The 26400-nt window shown below is 37.8% G+C and overlaps 1 protein-coding gene across 1 annotated transcript; it reads left to right on the top strand.

Annotated features, from left to right (window-relative positions):
- The first annotated feature begins 3284 nt into the window (after window positions 1-3284).
- LOC149957798 (G protein-coupled receptor 161-like) lies at window positions 3285-11500 on the top strand. Its single transcript, XM_090167139.1, has 3 exons — window positions 3285-3351; window positions 8833-10357; window positions 10695-11500. The coding sequence occupies exons 1-3, from the start codon at window positions 3285-3287 to the stop codon at window positions 11089-11091; spliced, it is 1989 nt and encodes a 662-aa protein (XP_090023265.1). The 3' UTR covers window positions 11092-11500.
- The last annotated feature ends 14900 nt before the right edge of the window (window positions 11501-26400 follow it).

Here is a 26400-nt window from a genome sequence, read left to right as displayed (position 1 = left end):
AAAAAATAATCGAAAATTACCTAAGAAAGTTATAAATAATCTAATATAATCTTAGAAAGTAAAAAATTATCGAAAATAATCTTAGAAAGTAAAAAAATAAACGAGAGTAATCTTAAAAAATTTAAAGCAATCTGTTGAAATCAGGAAAGCTTAAATGATTATCTTATTTGGAATCAAAATAAATCTTTAAAAATGGGGAAAATTATTGGTAATCAGTAAAATATCGTGGAGATTATCGCTTGACAAAAAATCGGCAAATCTGTAAGATTATTTTTGAAATCATAAAATTTTTGGGAATCGGAAAAGATTTTTAGAAATCGAAAGAAATCTTTAGGAATCAGAAATCTGGTGATTTCGAAATATTTGGCATGATTATAAGAATAACCTCGTCTGATTTAAATCTCCGTGATCTGCGTCTCGGATTTTGCTAATGACTTTTTAATTGGCCCCTGATTTCTTGATTAGCGACTTGATAATCGTTAATCAACAAATCAAAAGCTAATCGAGAACTCAATATCAAATTTAAAAATCATTTGTAGAAACATTACGAAGTCACGAAATAATTTTCAAAGCAATCATATTTCATTGATATTATTGTACCTGAATTATATTAAAAAGAATTAAATAAAATCCTTAGAGGAAGTATAAAATTTCATATCTAATGTGGATCACTTAATTTTTGCCCCCAAAACGTGGTTCTTGGCAGCTAGGAGCAACAAACACAAGGAGATCGCACAACATGTTAACGCAGTGTTGTGTACAAATTTCATTGTACCAACCTTTACGCTGAACGTTTTACGGAAAGGGGGAAGACAATTTTCGAATTTTTCCCTCCCAACGGCAGCAGGCGCTAAAGCGCCTAACCAATGAAAAATGTACACAAGAAAATGCGCGACTTTTGACGGGTTGCGTTCTCCTTGTGTGGGCAGTGCTGGGTTTGTTGCTCCTAGTTGGCAGACTATTTTTCGATTTGAACAACAGTACTATTTCGATAAAACGCCTTACGGTGTTTATCCGTTACCAAAAAAAACCCCTCTTGAATTACGTTGGTAAAAATTGCACGAATTTCTTCGGGTGAATAACTTGAGGTAAATCCCACATCAAAATGAAAGTAATGTTGGTTCGACTAGAATTTGCAAGGGCTAGACAAGGAACTCGTTAGCAACAAGGAGTTTAGGCTGAGAGTCGCAATTAGATACCATTAACAGGAACAGCCCCACCTGTAACTGCCCATTAATCTAATTAGCGGAAAGTAATTGCAACGCCATCTACTATCGTATATTGGAATTTATAGATTCGTAGTAAAGCAGAAAGTATCAATGGACTAAGGCATTCTAACACGCTTATTTCAGGGGCAATACGAAGGCCATTTCAATTACGTCGCATCACCCGACCAGTCACAAGTCAAGAACATATATTTTTTATAGCAGAGCGTGATAAAAAGTAAAAATACGGGCTCGTATCCGTGGTCTTTGAAAAATAAATTTCCGTAACTGCGATAAGAAAAAGTGCTTTTTTTTGCTGTAGAGCGTCTTTTCCCTTACATCAGGCTGGCAATTTAATAAGTATAAAACTACTTTTGACACACGTGGTCGTTCAGCCCATTTAGACTATGAAACAAGTTAGACAAGTCACAATACACTTTTGAAATTCATATTTTGTTAAAAATAACTGTAATAAATAGGAAAATATTTAATCTTATTTAACTTGAAACTAATTTTATTATAATCAGTAGTTGGCCTCTATAATATAGTTGTAATAGGTGGTAAAATAAAACGCCATTAAGAAAATCGCCAGGACCCGCAAGTTACTATTTATACAGGATGGAAGCCTCAGCCGTGGTCCAGCGTCGGTACTTCTCCTAGTACACCAGAGTGCTGCGGGAGAAACACTTATACAGGCGCTGCTTTGGCAATTTAATCCGTTTTTTAATTATCGGTTAACTAGTTTTGGTAAGAACAAAGTTACGCACTTGGTTTCCGCGATAGCAGACGACGATTTAATACCAAAAATGCAAATCCAGCTAGAATTTGTAAAAATTAGTTAACCGATAGTTAAATAACGGCTGAGGTTTCCACGCTGTATAGCGCTTGTAGAAATAATGGAATCTTTTCACCTGTAAACAGAACGTCGTGTTTTTGCTTAGTCTTAATATGTCAAAACATTAAGCCACCAGGTTAAAAGGAAACACTTGTTGCATACCGTACACGGAAAAGCTCCGATTATTTCAAGAAGCACTATACAGGGTGTTTCAAAAGGTTATGCAAAATGTAAAGGAGTTGTAGGGGTGAGTTGAGAAGTATGCCTGTTTTATCCCCATTTTCCTACGCTGAGTTAAAGGCCGACTACATTAATCTTCGGTTTACTCTGTCTTTCACTGGAAGTAGGCTGACTGCATGGCACACGTGTATTGCAGTAAGCCTACTTCCAGTGAAAGACAGAGTAAACCGAAGAGTTAATATGTAGTCGGCCTTTAAAAGAGCGCCAGAGCTTCAAAGTGTGGCCTACTAGCCCTTGGAAGTAGGCTGCAACCAGCGCAAAACCAAGCAGCAGGGAAACGCGAACATTAAGGTTTGGGTTCGTGTGATAGGTAAAAAAAGGACTTTGTAAACACATCGAGGTAACCAGCGTAAAAAAGTAAACTCAAACAGTATTTCAATTCCCTGCTGCTTGGTTTTGCGCTTGTTTCAGCCTACTTCCAGGGGTTAGTAGGCCACACTTTGAAGCTCTCTGGCGCTTATATAACTCATCTTAGGAAAATGAGGAAAAAACAGGCATACTTCTCAACTCACCCCCTACAACTTCCTTAAAATATTTGCATAACCTTTTGAAACACCCTTTTTAAACCGTATTTTGCAGGTCCTGGCTCTCGGAAATATTACTTCTTGGCGAGTTATTTATTTTTTATTCGGTATTTCGAATGAAGTTTACATATTCTTATAAACTGCTTAGCTCACATTGCCAGATTTTGAGATTTAATTTCGCGATATTTTGACCTGATTTTAGTTGCGAAGATTCAAATATTTTCAAAATATATTGTCTGGGATGAGGACCGTATTTTGAATTTTTTTATTGGTAAGCCCTTTTTAGGCGTCCGTTAAATATTTTAGAAGTTGCTTATAAGCAGACGGTAATTAGCTGGCGAAGCGTTAGGGACTCTGAGCTATAGCAGACTTATCAATTTTGACGGTCCTTCTCACAGGAAGTGACGTATTCTCTTCTCACGAGTTCTCTTGAGAAGATCATTTTTATTTGTCCAAGAGTTGAGGAAGTTATAAATTAAAATGGCCGCTAATATTTTAGTCAGTTTACTTGATACTGAAGAAAATCAATTTCAGAGAATACAAAATGGTAAGTTAATTTCAGATAAAATATTTCCTTTTAAATTATAGATCAAAGGTTTTCTTCCTTTATACATTGTCGTGAAATGGAGTAAAAATAATATTTATAGTCAAAGGCTTAGTTTACAACTTTCGTAGGATTCTAGTAAGCCGCCATCTTTAGAAGAATCTTTTTGCATTTGACGCTTTTAAGCGAGTTCTCACGGGGAGAAAATCCTCACGAAGAACTCTTCCTTTTTAGAATTTTGACGCACCCCAGGGACGCTTATAAATGGTATTGTTGGCTACTCTTTCCGTGACGTCACTGATAGCCTAGAATCCGCAAGAAGTATACGTAAACTCTGCCCAGTGACGTCACCTAGAAGCAACAAGCATACCCCACACAAGGAGAGCGCACACGCAAAATCACTATTTTAATAGCTTTTGTTTATTGATTGTCAAAATGTGGGTGGAACTATTTTATACAAACCATGACTATTACGGCTGTAGATAGGATGACTTTATATTTTCATCGCAGCAAAAAAAGTACCATTCAATTGGGTATTTTAAATGGCCAGCTAAGATTATTGTAGCCCGGAATCCATACCTCAACTTGGAATGCTTATCGCGTATGGTACGATCACTCTGACGGCTTTGGCCCCGCCTACGAAAGCGAAAATCCCCTCTGCGCGCGCTCCCCTCTCACGTTGTTGTTTTGTTAAGTTAACAAAGTGACGTCGAAAAAACTGTCTGCCACATCGAGACGAAAATCTGCCGCGACAAGCATTCCAAGTAGAGCTATGGATTCCTGTTATAGCTTATTAAAGTGTACAACCAGAGCTCGGCGGAAAAGATAAATTAACCGCCAAAATTTTAATTATTCATAAACATTTCGGTTAACTGTTTATTAATGAATATTATTCGCGGTTATAAGACGATTTAATATGCAAAACTTAAGTTTTTATTCAGATAATTATCGGTTATGGATAAAAACAAATAAAACGGATATTTCTTATCCAAACCCTGAGCTCTAATCTTCGCGATTGTATTCGCGACATCTCGTTTTACAACACGTGGCGCCCTCTCTCGCTGCAAAGCCTCACGTTTGTTGATTTCCGACTTGTTCCCGAGGGGCGTCGCGTGCTTAATCGAATTTTTGGGCGAAAACAAATCGAATTTTCTAATATCACAGACCTGGAAGCCGTGTAGGGCGCCGGCCCACCCAACCCCATCATGTTCGGAATAACTCTCGGCTATTGGTAACGCCAAGGCCTAGCGAGGGATTCTTCGCTAGAAATATGGCGTTAATAACATTCGCGCTAAATCTGAGTCAGTTTTATATCTAGGATAAATCTGTAACTGAAACTAGGCCAGGACTAAATTATACCCAGAACATTTATATACGGCTACTTCTAGAAATGAACGGATGACGGCTTGTTTGAACTCCTGTAATATACAAGTATTACAGAATTAGAATTTCCTTACGACTAACTTATTTCAGTTATGGCATTTTTGCAATAAACACTCCGTAGAAGAAACACTACTTCAGCAAAGATAATATAGACCTTGTACCCTACATTCGAAATAACTGCCTCGCGCGTACTCAATAGCATTTAACAACTTCCTACCGGAACTCCGAAAAATTTAACTCCGTATTTACCATGGGAACCAACTATAGACAACACCACTTCGTCAAAGTTGGCCGTGATAGGACAATACCACGACCGATGGAGGCGGATATTTCGGAGCTCACGTGCCGGAAGTGGGTAAGCGCTTCTTTAGAAAACCATCAATCAGAAAGCTCTCAGAATTCGAATCTTGGTTACGGAGTTCTATATTATCTTGGACTTCACCTACTGAAAGCAAGCGGCGGTTTATGTCTAGTTGCATTCGCTCGCACTAGATGTCGTTAGCGTAATAATAAAAACAAGTTGAGTAAGCATCAAAATCTAGCCAAAAAGGTGTGGCAAATTCGGAGCTTCTCGCGTTGATTGGATTTTGGGAATCACGTGATTATTAACTTATTGAACACGTGGTTTTGGGAAGCCAGTAGATGGCAGACCACTCGCCTATCGCTTTAAGTATCCGGAAGGTGCTGCTACCTAGAAGCGCCTTTAGAAGCATTTTTGTAAACGTTTTTTAATTGAAGTCAAGCTGGTTTTTAATATCTCTTTGTTGGCAGAATTACTACTAGGTTACTTTGATGGCGATAAATATTAACGCGTTTCAGATCTCAAATTTTAAAATCCGTACTTTCAATGGTCAATTTTATTGTTTTGATTCGATTATTTGTCATCAATTCGCCGAAGGAAGGGTCAGCTTTCTTTGTGAAAACATTTTAATATTCAATAGGCCTTAGCCTCAACTAAAAATTAATTGGAGTTTGGGTGAACTACGGAATCCGGTCTATAATTTTTTAGGCATCAACCTTGTTTATAGGCATTTAAGGTAACGTAATATTATTTATATTAGACAGTTTAAGCATCTCAGGAAAATTGGTCTGGAAGTATGTCGAAGTTTTGGTCTTCATAGCTTGTCAAATAGCTGATTGGATAGCGATGCAAGATGTAATTTAGTATATTTTTTGATAAAATATGGTACACGACGCTGAAATGGACGATCCGTAGCTTTCCTATCGTACTTCGTCCATATATGAATTTTGTCGTCGTTGGTCCTTCTTTACCTAAATATATATTAGATCTCCAAATTGTATAATGCGATTCAATGGACGTGATTCCTATTTCTTCAAAGCGGCGTATTTTGGAAGCTAATGAATAAAATTAGGGAAGCAGACGATATTTTAGCAGGGTTTCCATGCATTTATCGTTCTTTTATATCTAAAGAAGCTTGGCAAAACTTTTCTTTAATGACTGGGAAACAGGGCTGTTACATAAATTAAGAGTGCACAAAATGCAGGGAGGTAATAGGAATAACGGCCATTTTAAATGATCATATCATGAAGTTCAGACTTTTACGTTGACCAATTTATTTAAGTGGATAAAACCTTTACCTCATGGCCATAAAACACAAAAAATAATTATTGAAAACGAAACGAATACAGGGAAAATGTTTAGAACGGTGATGTCACTTTTGAGGGAAAGATTCGGGGTCTCTGTCGTTCGATAACCTAGAGAATCGAGACACAGACCGCTATTTTAAAACTGCTATTGAAAGCACGTACGCGAGAGTTTAGAGTTTGTCTATATGATCTCAATGCTGCGTCTTATTTAATTTTTATAAACTGCTCTCAACTCGAGTAAATTTTACGCGTGGAGTTATCGTTCCTTTAGTGCCAAAATAAAGGTTTATTTAGCAATTGAAAACTTTTTTATTTCCGCTAAGCCTTGGCCGAAAAATAAAACCAGACTAGACGTTGTACATAGCGCCAATTTCGTACGCGGCATGTTTTGGAAGTATAATATAGATAGATAAGTAGATAAAAATGTGAGAATAAGGTTTAGATCCTTTTAAGACGCTCAAATAACCCGTTTACGAAAGAGCGCGTAAAAACAGTGGCGCCAACTACCCCGACAAAGAACGAGGCTAGCCCTAAATCTCCGACGAATTTGGTCATTCCGTCCCACTTTATTGACCACATTATTAGTTGTCAAAAACGCCCAATTGTCCGTGGAATAAACCACACACACATTTACTACATAGCAACAAATCGTTGGAACGATACGATCTATTCAATAAAAGGCTTAACCTACAAAACCTCTCGAAAGCGAAACGCTAGTAGAAACCAATATCATAGTGTCGCCCTACATTTCTACGTATAATCTCCTCATCGTAAAAAAGGAGTAGAAAAAGTACATGAAACGTAACTCCCCCCATTTTGGGGCCAAATAGAGCCCCCATTATTTTGTGGATTTTAAAAAGGATCTTGCGTAGTTTGTAATTCAATCTGATTCCATAACAGGTCAGCTCACTCAATTTCTAGGTCAATAACTTCGACAACGGACACGAGATGGCGTTGGTCGGGGGCGATTTTCTTTAGAGCCTACGATATTATACACCGAGGCGGAAGTTACGGGGTCACGCGTAAACAATATTTCAAGACAAAAACTTTAACTGCCTTATAAAAAAAACGGGCACTCGGCTGGAAGTTACGACTTACTTTCTTAGACAACTTACGGGCGTATTTTTAACATCAGGGTTAAAAGGTCGCGCTTCTGGGATGACCTCTCTTGGAAAGTTACTACGAAGACGGCGTTATTAAAATGTATGTTTACGCTATAGACTTGTAGATGTCGCTCGAAGTATTGGCATGCAGGGAGGCGGTAGCGGGGCTGGACATAAGCCTACCGGGGAGACGGTTGGGTCGTTAATTTAGTTTAAGGAAAAATTTATTTTGGAATTAATGAGTTGTTTTGATTTCGGATGCAGATTCGTCTTTAAAACTGGGTTAATATCTCGCGCGGGGAAATGAGTAATTGTTCATTTATTGGAAAAATGACGTGTGCTCGAATCTAGGTTAAAATTGAAACAGTTTGTGGTGGCGGAGTCTTAGACCAAAAGGCGGAGTGCTTAGAACTTTCGCTTCGCAGCGAGATTAGCCGGGTTCAATCCAAGCTTGTGGCACTCGGTATAAACTGGGAGCAACTCCTTCTGTCTTGAGTTTGCACTGGGTAAAGAGTTCTCGGTTTCCCCTTTTCATTAAAACTTGTTGAGGTTACAGGTAATAGTAAGTGTAGGGAACTGTTGGCTCGCGTGGCACGAAAGGCTTTCCCCCACCCTCCTACGCCATTTAACCCGGTCACCTGTTTAAAGGCATTAAAGGTCGCTAGATGACTAGGCCTGTGGTATTGGCCGAGCTGATTATTATTGATTATTATTTATCTTTAATGGGACTCGCGATTATCAAAATGGTTATTCGTAACTTCGACTCCTGCATATGACAAGCCTGCAGAGTTAGGCCTTGCAGAACGTTTAAGCATCATCGAACAGCTTTAGGAGAAGTATTGTACTTTTATGTGCATATTTCGTTACAATCTTCATTCAGAGTGACGTAAAAAATGTCGAAATTGCGCGATACGTAGCGACAACGTGAATGTCACTCGCATGCTTACGACTTTAAGCCAAGCTTTAGAGAAATTTTAAACGCTATCAAAATTAAATTGGACTATTAAATTAATTATTGAAAACACTCGCTTCGTCTTCGGAGCTAAAATTTTTCGACCTTAGGGTTTACGAGGAATTTATGAACATCAACCTGCAGTTTCCAAGTATTCACGGATTAGTGGAATTTCAATTTGGAAGACCATTAGGTAAAGCGAAACCCACAAGGGCGACGAAATTTCCTGTATTATGATTTTGCGAATCCTTCTACTAATTCTACTACACTAATGTATGGTCGAGGCTAGAAGTATCACGCTTATGGTTGGTTATTAGGTTACCCATGCTAGTAAATAGAACTCGGTTTTTTTCAAATAAAATTTTACAACATTTTTGTGGTACCAAAATTAATATCGAAATTTTAACTGTGACCTCATTTTTTTTGTTATATTTCCAGGTTATTCTAATGCCCTAAGACCAACCATGTCAATCAATATCACACCACTTCTGGAACAACTGCAGGAATTTCCTCAAAATGTGTCGCAGTCGAGCGTGGAGGCCATCCTGAGTCAAGCCCACTCGGCCTTCATACTACTAGTCTTCACGGCAGGTGTCGCCATTAACAGTCTGGTCTTGCTGTTGTTCTACCGCAAGCCCAGCGTGCGTTCCTTCTCGAACGGGTTCGTCATCAACATGACCATCACCCACTTACTAACGTGCTTCCTTGTGACGCCGTACGTCATCGCCACGTCGTACGCCGGCCAGTGGGTCTTTGGCCCGGTCTGGTGTCAAATTACCGGATTGTGTTCTTTAGTCCTCAACACTGCCACCGTTTTCTCCCTTTTCCTAATCGCGATCGATCGCTACTGCGCAGTTAACAGTCCATTACATTACTCCACAACCATTACGAAACGAAGAACCTTCGGACTAGTGTCATCAGTTTGGTCTTTGTCTTGCATCTCGGCACTGCCACCCTTAATAGGACTTTGCAAGATCGAATACAGGCCGTCATGGGGAATGTGCACGGTGGTATGGACGCCGACTGACGCGTTTACGTTAGTGTACGCTATATACTTGGGTTTTTGCGTCTTCCTGCTACCGTTTATTAAAATGGTCTGGATTTACTGTTCCATGTTCCGCGCTGCACGATCCAGCAGCGCCGGTGTACGCCAGCGTAGTTTGAGTTCTAGCTGCAGCGAAGTGAACTGCGGTATCCTCACAAACAACGGCACTGAACTTCGAGTTAGCCGCATGTACATTGCCAAACGACGACCGTTTCGAAAAAACTCTAGCCAATCTTCCATATTCGGAGAAGAATGGAAGGCTGCCAAAACAGGGTTGATCATTCTAGCTTCCTTTACTTGTAGTTGGTTACCACTATTCACGGTGTCCTTGTTAGAAGCCAGTCTACCGTCAATTGACATTCCACAATGGATACCTCCAATCGTAGTAGTTTTATCACTAACTTCGCCGGCGGTTAACCCTTATATATACGTTTTCAGGAATAAAACAACCAGAAAGCATATAAGGAAGATTTTTCGATGCAAAAGTAGGGCCAACTACAATGAATCGGTGGGCTCGGCGCATCGAAGACGAGCCAACAGAATTAACTCCAACTCATTCAGATACAGTACGGATTACAAAAGAGCCGTGGTGGATCCAAATCCATCGCAGACTTTGCAGTCGGAGAAAGCCGATTTGTGGAGGTTAGTGACTTATATCGAAGGCGGACAAGAAGACAAGGAGGCCACTCCGGTTGAAGACGTCCGGGAAGAGTGCGCGCCATCCAGGAGTAAGTCGTTTCGAAGTAGGATATGCGATGAAGAGATCTTGCCGACATCCTCCAACGAGAGGTTGTTGTACAGGTTCCGCCGGGCTCACAGGGATTCGAGCGCCAGCGAATCCACCGAGATGGGCTATCCTTCCTGCCCGTCTTTTGATAGTGTACTGACCACTGATGAAAGCATCAAAGTTGATACCAGGTGAGGCTTTTGATTCGATCATGTATTGAAGCTTCTTAGGTGATTTTAGGAATAGAGACAGCTCATCTCGTGTAGGTAGTTTTAATAATAGACAGCGTGATTTCTTGTAAAAACCACGCAATTTAGCGTAGTTTGTTTCGGGAATATTATTGTACAGGTAAAGCTGTTTCTCTATAAGTTGTTTGAAGAAAAAATAACTAAATTTTTTATAATTAAACAACGTATGTTCTTGTCAGTTTAAGAAATAGATAACGTAGGCTCTTTTCAGCTTAGTTTCTTGGAGTACTTTTAAGAATATAAAATTCTGACCAAAAAAAACGTCTATTTGTAACGATAGGTATCTGATCCAACAATGGGAGGCGAGCAACCCGGGAGCAGGACGGTTGCCGGGAAGGCCACCGCTGAAACGTGGGCGATCCGTCCAAGACGAACAAGAACTGAACCTGGCACCCGTCGTACTCATGTCCAAACTGGGAATCGGTCGACGCAACTCTTACGTTTGCGCGTCCAGACGCAAAAGCCAAGACTCCAGCGAAACCACCCTGACGTCGTCCGCTTCCACAGAGTCCCAAGACCTGCCAGTCACACCCTTCATCTCCGTTCAACACCGCAACAGACCAAAACTAATACGACAACATTCCTCAGTTCTACCTTACACCGAAGTTAAGAGTCTCAGGAGTCAAGAGTCTTACGACGAAGGACGTAGAAACAGTATTTGTTATATCGTTGGATAAGTTGAATTTAGCGATTTATTATTGTATTAAGTAAGGTGAAATTTACAAAGAAGTTTAAATCATTTCGGATTAAACATCACATTGACGCGGATATTTATATCTTTTCAAATACCGAATTAAAACTGACAAGCAATTTATCAATTCAAGAGTAAAAATGGTGTAGTGGGAGCCCCGACGATAAAAAATGGGTGTATACATCTATAATTATGTTTATCTAGCACCTGATCTAGCAAATGGATTGTGTTGTGAGGTCTAGAAGGGCACTTGCGTATGCGTATACAATGCCTCATGGTCAAAATCAGGCTAATCAGCGCATGCACATTAAATGACCTTATATAGAGGCAATTTAGATTTTTTGAGTTTAAATATATGAGAATACTCAAAGTGTGTAAAATTACCAAACATTCATTTCTTAATCGCCAAGCAGTTTCGGTTGGTCTTATTTTACGTCTACACAAAAATAAGGGAATTAGAATGATCTAGTCAGTCATAGCGACGGTATTATTTTCAAGGCTGTAATCGCCATCTAGGAAAACGTGTGTAAAATTTAATTTTTGTGGACTCAATAAGAAGGTACGAAGTTTAAATGTGCAAAAATTAATAATTTAAAACGAGCTTATGAAAAGTTTTCGTGTTGGAATTGATACTGACGAGAAATATTTTTATACCGGCTTCGGGTCACGTAGTAGGGTTAGGCGCAATTGGTTGTGAAAACATTTCGGTGTTGTGAATATTGTGAACTACAGTGTTGTAACATAGATGTTTCGTAAAGAGGTTACCGTTAACGTCTGTAATCAGGATTTTGTGTCACTTGTTTTGGTTTCAATATAGTGATCAGAATCACGTGTATTGTAAATGGTTAATTTTAAATAATTGTAAACATTTTCGATGGTTAGTTTCGCCATAAGTCTATTTTATAGACTTATGGTATAGCTTATTTAAAATTAGAACGGTTTTAATGTAATGATAAAAATATGTTATCAGTATAAACACATTTATGATCTTTATACACGTTTTGGTATTATTACTATATAGTTCAATTAAAATAGTTCAAAGTTCATTGTAAGAAGTTCAAAGTTGAATATATTAAGTACGAATCGGCAAAATGTGACATCTGTGACTAAAAAAGCGTTAACTTGTTAAGTTTCCTCCAAAACGTGCCACAACGGATAAAACAACTTAGAACAAAATAAAGCTGGATATTTATAAATCCACTTTCTGCCAAACGACTCAAAAATTGTGACTAATGTCACAAACTATTATAAAACTTCGATATGTCACGTGAGATGTCTATCAAGTCCGCATTAATTGCCTGTGGCGAAACATTTTATTTCACGTAGTTCACAGATGTCACAAGGTCACACTCGCTCGAAAATTATTAAAAGTATTAAAAGTTAAATTATTCGGATTGTGATATTTGATCACAGAATTATTATACACAAAAAACACGATTATAGCGTAGTTGTAAACTGGTGTGCTAATCACAATTAAAATCAAAATTAAAATATTTGCAAGTTGAAAAAAGCAAAATGCACTGAAAAGAACGTACGCGGTCAATATAATATATTGTCAAGTTGCCAAAAGATATATTTTATGACAAATATTTATTCAATGCGAAATTGAGATTATTTAAAAAATGAAAGCAAATGCAGTGTGATTGTGAAATATTTAAAAAAAAACCGCTTGATGTTATTTTATGACCTTTACGATTTTAGAAATAAAAATATTGAAGCTTTACACTAAAACGAGTTGAATTATTGCATCTAGCGCTTCCAATGTACAACTGATCAGGATTTTCAGGTACCACATCTCAGATATTAAAAGATTATATAATCTTGTAAAAAGCAAATAAACAATATTCCAATGAAAGTGAATGGGGTACATGATAACTTTGAGTCATTTGAAATCTGCCTACGTTATGTCTGTGGATTTGCAATGGATTCAGATAAGATCTGATAATACTTTAACTTAAATGCAGATCAACTGATCTGATATCTTAACTTAAATGCAGATCAACTGATCTGATATCTTAACTTAAATGCAGATCAACTGATCTGATATCTTAACTTAAATGCAGATCAACTGATCTGATATCTTAACTTAAATGCAGATCAACTGATCTGATATCTTAACTTAAATGCAGATCAACTGATCTGATATCTTAACTTAAATGCAGATCAACTGATCTGATATCTTAACTTAAATGCAGATCAACTGATCAGATATCTTAGCTTAAATGCAGATCAACTGATCTGATATCTTAACTTAAATGCAGATCAACTAAAGTAGCGTTCAGACTATGCAATTTTATTTGTGGCACGTTGGTTGTCCATGCATATCCGATATTAATAGGTCATCCTACGCTGTTGACACTTTTTCAAAACAATGCGTTTACATTGTATAGTTGATTTTATAAAATGTCTTTACGCTTGCCCAACTTGTTGAAATGTTGCCCTGGAATAGTTCAGCCAATGCCTAAGAATGAGTTCATAAACTCTTTAGTGGGAGAGAAAATGGATCCACAGCTGAAGCGGGGAGGCAACATTTCCACAAGATGGCCAAGTTTTAGAGGTGTGCAAATACAATTTTTTTCAAAGCACGGCAAATACCAAATCGAATATTTATAATGTCAAATAACTTGGTCGAATATTTTTAAGGCAAAAATTTTGACCAGTTAACTGATCAAATACCAAATAGTATTTCGAATATCAAATTATTCGACGTATTTGGTTTTCAAATAGCCAAATAGTTTGCATATTTGTCAAAAAAAAAGAAATTGAAATCACTGTTCGTTTTACTTGAAAATAGTAAAATATTAAACCAAATACAGTATAGCCTAGAACAAAGTTCCCTTGGTGAACTTGGTAAATCAGTGGTATAATGACGGGCCCGTCCTAAAAGACGGTCTTTTAAATTTTTAATTTTACTTAGCCTTCTCTAAGGCTCCTAATAAAAAACACTGAAGGGGTCCATTGCCTCATCCTGCAGGCGGGCCCAGAATTTTATATTACGCCACTGTGGTAAACTCTAACTTACCAATCAAATTAATTCTAATTGTTGTACAAAATGTCTTTATTTTCAACCTTCCTTCGAATTGATCAAAATGAGTTAATCGTAACCTACAAAAATATAGTGCATATCAACTTATCAATTATCATACATATTTTAATTGGGTACCATGGCAAAATAGTAATAATAATAATTAACTAGGCTAATACCCTAGGTACCACTCCTGGACCAAGTCTTCTAGCGACTTTTAACCTTTAGTAACTACTAATTACAATTAAAATCAAAGGACATGCTACATACTTCATAGTTTGCAAACACTTAATTACAATTTCAAGTTTTTAAACAAATGTAAAACGCGAGGGAGCAGATCTTTTGTTACAAATTAAAAAATTGTATTTATATTAATTTTAAATCAATAATTATTAATTTAGTTAACTCAAAAATTCTAAACAGAAAAATCCATAAAGTTACTGTTCAACTTTCCTCCCGGTTTTTAGTTTTGTTTTGGACTTGGTTTACGTTTTAGACTCAATTTTAGTTTTACTTTGCTATTCTAGAAAATTCCATAACAAAAGAGAACACGCGAGTAATCTAGCCAATAGGCACTAGAATACACAGCTTCTGTTTTTCGCTAAGAAGTTTTAATACAAACGGTATGGATAACGGACGTGCAAGATACTCTTTATATGGTCCTTGGCGCTGCGGCCTAAAGAGAGGTGCCAGATATAAGGACTAGTTCGGAAATTTCACTACGCTCTCCTGGGATGGCCTTGAAACTCAATAAATTAGAAAAAGACCCGCGGTTATTCGACCAGTTTGCAAACTATTTGAAAATACCAAATAATTTTTCCCTATCTTTTCGAATATTCGACTATTTGATCAAAAAACTCGATTATTCGCGAACTTTTCCAAGCGCTATTCGATTTGGTATTCGATCGAATTATTTGGTCTCACCAAATATTTTGCACACCCCTACCAAGGTTATTTTATAAAAAGAACTATTTTTATGGGTCGCAATAGCACAACAACGAGGGCTAACGTTTTGGCTTCCTTCGTTGGGATTATTCGGTTATTTTGCTGTCGTCTGCTATAATGTTTCTGGGATTAAATTTTTGTCTGCTATTTCAATTAGGTGTAGCTTGTCAAAATTATTTATGTCTGCTATTTCAATAATCGCAATATAAGACAGTCAGCAGACGACGGGTCAATTGTTTCAATGTTTGGAACAAATTGTACACCCAAAAATCGGTTGCGTGTTGGTCCACCAAAAAGTGTACCAACGTTTGCTGTTCACACTGCTTCATCCATTGCCAATTAGTTGGAGTGGTGGCCCAAAGAATCGGTTGAAAGCACTAATGGCATAATTGTTTAAAGTGGAATATTTAAGGTTCCCTAGTTTGGAAAATTTTCCTAAATATTTTAATTACTACTCTTCAATTATAAACTTAGTATTTCACTTCATTGTACTGTTTATTTTTCACCGCTATCTCCATTGTAGTCTATAAAATTAAAACTACACGCGGGTTCCACTGCAATATCGCAACTAATAAAACAAGCAGCAAAAAACAGGGTCTTCTAATAACCTATGTTATTTCTGGCCACTAATAACCCTTCGAAGGACGAGCTGCAAAATAAAATTAAATCCTAATTTAATATAGCGCTATCCGCATCCTACCAATGATGGAGCCCTTAAAGCGACATCGCAAAGGCCTCTGAGACTATGTAACAAAAAGACTAGACTGTTGTCAGCAGAAAGCCAGAAACAGCGATGCTACCCTAAAGAGGCGGCGTACTCAGCCGAGAGCGTACGCATAATAGCCCCATCTGAAGGCCGACGACCTTCCGAGAATCCTTATCGCGCCGGTATATAACGCCATGTGGCGGCCAATGGAGGAACTATTATTTACAGCGGTACTCGAAATCCGTCGGGGGTTTAGGCGCGCGACGATGTTCAAGGATCCAAGCGGAGGCTATAAAACCCTTTCGTTCGTTGTCATTTCTGTTGGGATTTTGTTGTCTTTTCGCCGATATTGAGAGTTACGAAGCGGAAGTGAAGTAGAGAACACGACATTTTATTATTTATGGAAAATAACGTATTGACTAAACGTACATAAAATAGTTTAATTTATAGACTTTTCCGTTAGCTCCGTTCACCATTACATATTTTGATATAACCCTAGCTTAGAATATATTCGCGTCAGAAACGAATCTAGGTGGCGTAACGGCGCTAGCTTCTCCGAGGTTGCGCCTATGATCTAGCGTCTGCTACAAACAAACTAAAAAGTCATAAGAATGTTTTTTATTAAATAATCTTATCAAAATATAAGCAACCGATGCTAAAATTATATTAAAATGGAAGTATAATTATTTATAAAGTCAAATTTACGAATAACGACGAGGAAAACCTAAAAGCGTCTGCTTTAGCCGCTGCCTATCTAGCTTTCAATGGTGAACCCAAGGCGGCGTAGCGATAGTTTTCGGTCGTGAAGAATCGACTTTGGTGGCATGTTATTAGACAGCTGATATTGCTATAAAGCTTATCAGCCTGAATAGAGGGACCGTGTCGTATTAAAGACAAAGTCGATATTAAAATGTATTTCTGTTTAAAACTTAGGAAGTCTGTACATCTCGTGGGGTTTGCCACTACAGGCCAAGATTCCCCTATTCCGCAATCTGGGCGAGAATCCTAAATTTTTCGGGAATTAAAGAATCATTTTCGGATCTGGAATCATAACCGAATCATGGAATCTTACAGTTACATGGTATCAAATTCGAATCATTGAATCATCTCAGGAATCAGGAATCATACCAGAATCATCTCAGGAATCAGGAATCATACCAGAATCATCTCAGGAATCAGGAATCATACCATAATCATCTCAGGAATCAGGAATCATACCAGAATCATCTCAGGAATCAGGAATCATACCAGAATCATCTCAGGAATCAGGAATCATACCAGAATCATCTCAGGAATCAGGAATCATACCAGAATCATCTCGGGAATCATACCAGAATCATCTCAGGAATCATACCAGAATCATCTCAGGAATCATACCAGAATCATCTCAGGAATCATACCAGAATCATCTCAGGAATCATACCAGAATCATCTCAGGAATCATACCAGAATCATCTCAGGAATCATACCAGAATCATCTCAGGAATCATACCAGAATCATCTCAGGAATCATACCAGAATCATCTCAGGAATCATATCAGAATCAGCTCAGGAATCATATCAGAATCATATCAGAATCAGCTCAGGAATCATATCAGAATCATCTCAGGAATCATACCAGAATCATCTCAGGAATCATCTCAGGAATCATACCAGAATCAACTCAGAAATCATACCAGAATCATCTCAGGAATCATACCAGAATCATCTCAGGAATCATCTCAGGTATCATACCAGAATCATCTCAGGAATCATCTCAGGAATCATACCAGAATCATCTCAGGAATCATACCCTATCATTTTAAAGGGATGTGCAACCTAATTTGCAGAAAAATGGTAAAAGTTGGGTGTCGTGGGAATACGTAGTGAACGCTGATGCTGGTGGAGGGATACAAACATCATTATCAGACTGATTATTTCATATGCTGCAACGTAGGTTACGGATCCCTCGAATTGCAAAATATTGCATTTCCTGTTCCCTTAAATATAAACAAAGAAATAACCTTAATCAGAATCAACTAACAAGGAGACTACCTGGGGTGTTTATCTCCAATTTTGTTCAAACTCAGGTGCATATGGTAAGTAGACCTTCATGTAACTTGCAAATCTCTAAAAGGGTGGACAAGATTCCGAATCTTGTACGTTTTTTTCTTAAGTGACGCACCCCTCGATACATCTGCATCAGTGAAATTATAATTGCAAAATAAGTGAATTCGATACAACCGAGTATACGCCGACAAAACACTTGGACAATATTATTGCCCCAATGAATTTTTGTCACCAGGTTGAGGTAGACCCTGAATCTCTAACCTCCCATAAAAACGGTGGAAGCTAATTAAGCGAACGAATAGTTTTAGAAAATTAGAAGTGGTCTTGTCCAACTTGTTAAAATGTTGTTCTTACGTCACAAGAACCAGCTTTATTAGTGTATTCTACGCACGAACGATTTGCACGCGCGCTAGAAAAAGTTTAATCCTCTGGCGACTGAAGCACGCGCTCATAGACTGTGACGTAAGAGCCACCTTATAACAAGAAGGTCACGTTACTTTATAAAAAGATCTATTGCACCCTGAAACCAGTTTACGGACATTCTTGAATAAATAAATTAATAAATAATAATCGGCTAGGCTAATATCCAAAAGCATCACCTTAGGCCTAAGTCATCAAGCGACTTTTAAAGCCATTAATTCAGTTTGCCGGGTTACAATGCGTAGGAGGGTGGTGGCAAACTTTTCATACCACCAGAATTAGATTAGAGGATGTTATCATAGAGCCATAGAGCCCACTGTGGGCGCATTTGACTTACCAGAGAGAGAGAAGGGAAGACTAGGTGGGATGACAATTTTGGCCTCCCTATCACGGGAGTAAGACCGAGATCGGTACCTGATGGAAATTTATCGAAACACGGGAAAATGGCAGCCGATATAACCGCTGAAACGTCTTTGCGGTCTATTATGGATATTAACAGCTTAGAAAGTGAAACAGATGCAACTAGGAATATTGAATGCATCAACTCAATATAGTTATTATTTAATTAACAAATCTAAAACGAAAAATAAGTCTGTAGCATGTAATTTCGATAAAAAATTGGAAAATAATAACCAAAAAACGGCAAAGAATACTAAGCCTTCGCCAAGTTTTAAATCGGTTTCTTAAGCCGGAAATTAAAAAGAACAAGTTGGCTAGCCAAAATATACCTCTCCTCGGAAGAATTGTCCCTAGCGGTATTAATTTTTCGAGATGACTTTTAAAGATATATCTCCGCAATTCCGAGTTATTTACTAAAAACGTAATCCCGGTTCAATTCCGCCCGGTATAAAATTTTAATTATAATTAAAATAATTGAGACGAAACAACCGAGTATAATTTATTCAGAATATTATAAATTAAGTAGTTACAACAGCGAGTTAGACGTACTAAAACAATGCACAATTGAATTTAACCCTATTTACGGTACACGTTTATCAGTTAAATATAATACGAAGCCAATTTTAATGAAAGAAATAACTACAGAGGGTATTTGTATTTTTCTCGCTTACGAAATACTTGCCGCATCTTTAACGCTCATTTTATTTCAAATTAAACATCTTAATCAGTCGAGAAAACGTTTAAAATAAATAACGAAGTAATAACGACCCAGTTAAAACCCAGACCAACATAAGCGCACGATGTATACAACTCGATAAAAATATACGACTGAAAAAACGAAATAAAATACAAATAAAACGAAAGATATTTAAAATTAAAAAACTGATCGCAATAAAACGTAAAAATACCCTCCACATCACGCACATTCGAAATACGCAGAATTAACGTTATACTATATCCAGTTTAAAATATTAGAGTATCAAAAAATAAAAATAACGAATAAAAAAAATACACAATGAAACCCAATCAATCAGACTTCAGAAACAAAACCCATAGAAAAATATTATAACGCAGTCAAGCAATCAGACTTCAGAATCAAAATAATTCATAGAAAAATATTATAACGCAGTCAAGCAATAAATTAGTTCAAATATTTAGAAATCAAGCAATAGAAAATATAATATCAAGAAGCGCAACACCTTACCCTTCACAAGTACGATTTTTCACGTTATTATAATGAAACTGGATAAGCTTTTGGGCATGACTTATGCTCTGAAAGGTTCCTCTAAGACTGGACGATTTTGCGGGAAAAAGGAAATAAACTTAAAAAATAGTAGATACAAATATAAGACAGAAAAAAACAACAATACCAAAGATTAGACAAAAAAGAACGTAATCGGGATCAGTTAAAAAACACAACAAAAAAGCGTATCCGAAACAAGATTTCACCTTTAAAATTTCATACGTAAAAAATGTAGACTTTAAAAACCATTAATAAGCTGAGTTTATAATTTTCAAACGTGAGTAACATGTATCGGTGGTTCTGTGGTAGAACAATCGCCTGTCACGCATGAGGGCTCGGGTTCGAAACCTGGGCGGCGCTTTCGTTTTTAATCAACAGAGAATACGCTACATTAGAATTACTTCGATCCAATAATTTAAATGGAACACGAAATTTCGTTCTATTTAGTAACAACCAAAATTTAATTATCTGTTAATTTGTAATAAACGCTTCCGATAAAGCTGAGGGTCTAATTTTCGTTTAAGCGTAATAAGTGTCGGTGATTCTGTGGTAGAACGTCCGCCTGTCAAACAGGAAATCTCGGGTTCAAATCCCGCCTGATGCGGTCGCAAATTGATACTAAGACGAATACCGTAAACAATTGGTGGAAACCCTGCCATTTGGACGTTGAGACGTTTATCGTAACCTTCAGCACTCGGTCCGTCACAAAAAGTCAATAAGAAGAAGTTGGAGAGCAAAGATGCAAATCCAACACTCACAACCGCCATTACACAAACTCAACACTTACAACCAAAATAACAAACAAACTTAACATTCCTACATACACATAAACATTGCAACAAATTCCCATTACAACTGAGCCGAAACCGAAACGACGGCGAGCGTTAACGAAAAAAACGACTAGACCGCACCCTACGCAACCGCAACTTTACCCATTAACGCTCACCGTCAGACGGTGGTTTTGCCAACCTTTAACAACGATTTCACGACTATTGGACTTTGCCCCCGGTAACGCGTTCGCGCACACACACAGACACACAGACAGACACACACACAGACACGATTATTGTAAAATCCCTCCTAGGGGACTTTGTAAAAACGATTCAAAAGCTAACAAATTTACCAATGTTGACATCAAAACGAAGAGTTAATCCACCCTTACAGAATCAGTGGTAGTTGGATATTTCAAAGATGATCAATTTTATTTATCATGTAGAATTAAATTATGAAGTAAATTTGTATTAAGGAATTTTGGCATTAAAGATAAATAAAAAGTCTATAGAATATTGAAGCGTATGTTTTAAATAACGCGGTTCTTGACTGAACAAATAAACATCTTTTTTAAATATATTAGTAGCTTAGGTAAATAGGTGTCATCCCAGTCCCACCCTTCCATGGCTAACAACACTTAATATCTAAGCCTTGTAAAACGTACGATATAGCAGACATTTTAATTTCGTTAGCTCACGTTAGATGGGGGTATCGTTACCCAGCGTCCCTCGAGAATCTTCTCTCCTTTTGAGGGGGGTGGAATTTTCAACGAAAAAGAAGCTTACCCCCCACGCTTTTGTAAGGCATTTGCGCTTCCAGAATTTCAGGCTTTGTAGTGACTTCTCCTAATCTAATTCTGATACCACGCTAACCAACAGCTCCCTACACTAAACATTACCGTTAACCTCAACATATTGGTTAACAAAAATTGGTAATATGAACAATCACTGTTAGGCCTTGATTGGTTTCCCGTTTCGTCAGCCTCACGATAACTGGTTCGGTTTCCTCAGATTGTATGTGATCTATAGACAATAAATTTAAAACCAACGACTCGGAATGTGTCCGAAAGAAAAAGAAATCAAAAGCCGAGGGAGAAATTAGCTCCGACTAAACACGCTTAGCTTGGAAAAGGAAGCCCTTTCAGCGGGGCTTCAACTTGCTTCTAGGCTAAGTAAATAAATTTTTTAAAAGGGCCCCCTTTCAGGTACGGGCCCGGTCTCATTTGCGGGCATTTCGGGCCCCTCGCTACGTCACAGAATATGAAATAATATTGTCGAAACACCCGAATTCCGTAGTCGGATACTCGGTTTCACGCAAAAATTGCGTATTAGAAATAGTATTGTCTAGACAGACGCATTTATCAGTCAGGTACCCGGTTTTATCTAGAGGTCGGGGATGGTTAACTTTTATTCAATAGATAAAGCTCTCAAAATTATTCGTAAAATGTTTTGATCAAGTAATTTATATTTCTGTATTATTCGATTATTTTTTTGATAAATTTGTAAAATTAATCGGAAAAACGACGTTTTTTTTCGATAAAAAGCTCAAATTTTCCGAATAATACATGTTTTTTAATCATTTTCCGAAATATTAACCGGTAAATTTCTTTGTTTACATTTTTTCCCGAAAAAAATCAATTTAAACATGGATAATGATTAACCGTCCCCGACCTCTAGTTTTATCTCAAAATACATAAGAGCAGGTGCATATATTTGCCCAAACTTACAATATGATAGACTTATAGTTTCTTTAAACAAATTCTACGGCTGTAAGCCTTTAAACCTTTATCTCTTCAATTTGCGAAACAAAGCAAAGAGTAACAAGTATCAAGCTTGTGGATCATTACCGTTAGCCTTACGTCGATAAATCATAAGCCATTACTTCGGGGGCACGGCTTAGAAACGGAGCTGTGCGGTTTGGTCCTAATTAACTCATTATTCCCAGAACCAAGATTTCTCGAAATCCCGCGCTGTCCCCTTCCAGTAATAACAATTTCCGCAATTATTAATTAGAAAAGATCAGCTTCGCTCTTCCAATTTTTCTTTCCCGGAATGAAGGAAGTTGCCTCAGCGCCGTTAGCAAACCCATTTCCCCATACAAATTCGAGTATGATAGACCTTTTCTTATTACTTCCTTAAAGGACAACGCCAACGGGGGGTTTTTTTACCCTATTCATTTCCCCTTCCAAGCAATTCGAGTTTTTCCTACCTCCGGCGATGGATAGATGGCGACACTTTTCCCAGAGCAGAACCCAACTCTGAGTAATTTTTATCTCTCTATTTTTGTCTTTCCTCAGCCTACCCTCTTCCGAAAAACACTTTTCCCGGCTCCTACGCATTAGACTAAATACACGACAGGGCAACCCCTGCAAAACGTGTTAGGATGCTACCTCTACGCTGCTACAAGTCCCACCGTTCGTGTTTCCTAGCGCCGGCTTAACCTGTCTAAGGCCTTCCACCGACAACGTTTCGCTCCTCCCTGAGCTGACCTTTAATTTTGATACTTGATAATAGCAGAAGTAAATATGAGAAAAGTATCCAATCCTACACTAAAACGTGTAGGAGTGTAGAATGTACTCAATAAAGCTACGTCTACAAAAGTTTGACTTACGCGTTTCCGAGGGCGGGGCTTACCTGTCTAACAAAAGTAAACTATCGTTCTTGGTAGTAGTATAATATCGTCCTTGGTAAAGTATATTAACGTCCTGGGTAGTAGTATATTATCGTTCTAGGTAGTAGTATAATATCGTCGTGGTTAGTAGTATATTATCGTCCTGGGTAATAGTATATTATCGTCCTGGGTAGTAGTATATTATCGTTCTTGGTAGTAGTATATTATCGTTCTTGGTAGTAGTGTATTAACGTCCTGGGTAGTAGTATATTATCGTTCTTGGTAGTAGAATATTATCGTCCTGGGTAGTAGTATATTATCGTTCTTGGTAGTAGAATATTATCGTCCTGGGTAGTAGTATATTATCGTTCTTGGTAGTAGTATATTATCGTTCTTGGTAGTAGTATAATAAACCGATAAAATTGTGTAGTTTTTAGATGGCGCCATATTTTAAACTTGGTTTTAGCCTCATCATGTACTGAAATTGTCCAGTCATCCGAACTTGGCTTCGAAATGGGGAAACAAAAAGAGAGAGGATATATGGATACATCTATTGAGATATAAATGAGCACTCCGTAAGTAATGACTCTCACACAGTACACCAGTTAAAGGAACAGCTTCGTTAAAATCGACTTTTCTTTTATTTAATAGGAAACGATGGCTTCTTTTCTCCATGGAAAGATGCAATCTTTTGTAAAAACGTAATCCACAACTAATTAAAATGTAAAAAAACTAGCAAAAATATGTGCGATTCGCATTTTCCCGGAGCGCCCTTACTCCTAGCGCCAGGGATGGATAGCGGACGGCTTCAGAACTACATTACGGAGGGAGAAGCTGAGAGGAGATTAAATTATCGCTTGGAGAGCTGAGGTATTTGCTTTCCTCGCTATCAGCAATAGGTGGCGCCACTGCGTTGAAGCGGTGGAACAATTCAAATTTCTAAAATGTATCTTAAATTAAATAACTTGTTTTTAATCGGATTCGGATTATTTTCGGCTAGTCTTTTTATAAGCTCTACACATTTTAAAAGTTTTTAGGCAATTAAATACTAATGACGCTTAAGCTATACGCATGGTCACACGGCAGTTAGAACCTATTAGAATCTAGCGGTTTAAATATTTCAGTCATCGTGTGATCAAAACGAGTTGCAAAAATACTCGTTGTAAGCCTAGTTCGGCTGCTCTGCTTTGGGAAGCAACGCGAAGAGGGTAGTTCTTGCTCTATTTAATTACTGGTTCTGACTTATAGTATTCTTGGGTAAGCCAGGGTACACGACGAATAAAAAGGGATTGTATAACAACAAAACAGTGTTAAAAATCTTATAGGAATATAGTCTATTTTTAATTTCCATCGTCGTGTATCCCACTTTAATACAAAATCACAAGCATACTAGTGGTTTTCTAATGCTCTACTATGAATAATCCAATGAGGTAGAATATGAACTAGAGATACAAACAAATTTGGTATTCGTGGGACACGTTTTATTCGAGTAGGAGAATTAGGTTTAAGTTTTAACTTTATCCAATCGTGTTGGCGCCATCTGTTTCTATAAACGGACACTTTTGCCAAATATATTAAGGTTTAGTTTTCCAATAACACGATAGATGGCGCCAACACGATTTGATTAAGTTAAATTGTACTACAGCCTTAAAACTACTCTTAACATTTCGATACACTTACAATCCCGGGAAACAATTATCCGTTCACGCTGCCTGTCCCGATATCTCTGACGAGTTTCCAGTAAAGGCCAAGGCCCGACGACCCCACGCCGTCAAACGCGTTTTTTCTGGTGCAATTTTCCGGTCTAAGAGGTGCGTATTCGCTATTCGGGCACGCGCTATTTAGCAGCAAGGTCGTGTTTGGGAACCCGGACGACCTTGGCAACTGCGCGAATCGAGCGCCGTTTACATAATTGATTTCATAGATGGGGCATAACCCCCTCTCACTCTTTGCTTTGCATTCGGGGGCGCAGTTGATTAAAAATAACAAAGGCGCGAAGCCTCCTGCAGCTGTAGAGTCTCCCATTCCGCTCCGAAAAGCAGATCGATAGCAGCGCCGCCTAGTGGTGTCGAGAATCAATTGGAAGCAACAAAAAAGTTCTCGACTCTAGAGAGATTACCTACCTTAATCCTTGTTGTAGCGTGGTTCTTGTTTACATACATTATTTCGCTGGGATTTGGCGTTATATGATTAACGAGCTTAATTAATTTATATTGAATTTCTGTTTAATTACTATCTGATTGAAATCTTTTGATATTAATGGGAAGTATTAAGTTAACTTTCCCGTCATGTAGCGCATAAAATGTTTGTCTAGCCCAGGCTTCAAGGACCAAAATGACTGAAGAGTATGGTTCAAACTCTCTTGGCGCCATCTCTATGCTGTTGAGACATCTTTATTTTGCCTTTAACACCTAAAAAAAAAACTTAGCGAGCCTATTACGTAGTTCAAATGTAAGCCCCAAGGGCGCTTGGCGCTGTGTGTAACTTCCGGGTAACGACGACATGGAATCTCCTTCACCAGCTAATTATCGCTTGACGTCAAGGCCCATGAAAACTAAAACGTGTTGATAATGAAAACTTGACGCTTATATTAGTTCAATAAGCAAAATATTGAATAGGAACGTTAAATTGAAGATTACAAACAGTCCCTTCGTGATTGAAGGTACTAATATCAAAATTTGCGTTTAAAAACACGTTTTAACAATGGCATTTATTACAATTAACTTAGCTGCATTCATTAAATAAAGATAAATAAAATAATAGCTGGTCCTCTGTAGCTTAAGTGTAGTCCTTTGTCAATGAGAATTTATTTTGTTATTACGCAGGAATTTAATTAGAAGTTTCATTTAAACCAAGGAATACCTCGGCGTGTGGTGCCATACCAGTGATTGAGAAAAATCATATCACCTACGACCTTTGAGTTACCGTCCCAACGCCACTACCATTGGACTACCGAGGCCACGAGTAACCAGGCCTCGCACACCCAATTTATGAAAGACTCGATCTGGTTCACATTATTGACGGGATACATTTAACCCGTTGTTGACGGTGCCGTAGCATTTTTACGTCAGCTAATTTATAACAGGTCCTTGATATCCTGTAGTCATAACAATGATAATTTATTTTG

This window comes from Leiobunum rupestre, chromosome 2 (genome assembly GCF_980474605.1).
Source record: "Leiobunum rupestre chromosome 2, qqLeiRupe1.1.hap1, whole genome shotgun sequence".
In the NCBI taxonomy this organism is placed as follows: domain Eukaryota; kingdom Metazoa; phylum Arthropoda; class Arachnida; order Opiliones; family Sclerosomatidae; genus Leiobunum; species Leiobunum rupestre.
This window is presented reverse-complemented; position numbering and strand designations above follow the sequence as displayed.

Excerpts from the sequence above, each read along its gene's own strand:
- LOC149957798 (XM_090167139.1), top strand. The coding sequence starts at position 3,285 with ATGGCCGCTAATATTTTAGTCAGTTTACTTGATACTGAAGAAAATCAA. Across the intron at positions 3,352-8,832 it reads ATTTCAGAGAATACAAAATG|GTTATTCTAATGCCCTAAGA; the intron begins GTAAGTTAATTT and ends TTATATTTCCAG. Across the intron at positions 10,358-10,694 it reads AGCATCAAAGTTGATACCAG|GTATCTGATCCAACAATGGG; the intron begins GTGAGGCTTTTG and ends TTGTAACGATAG.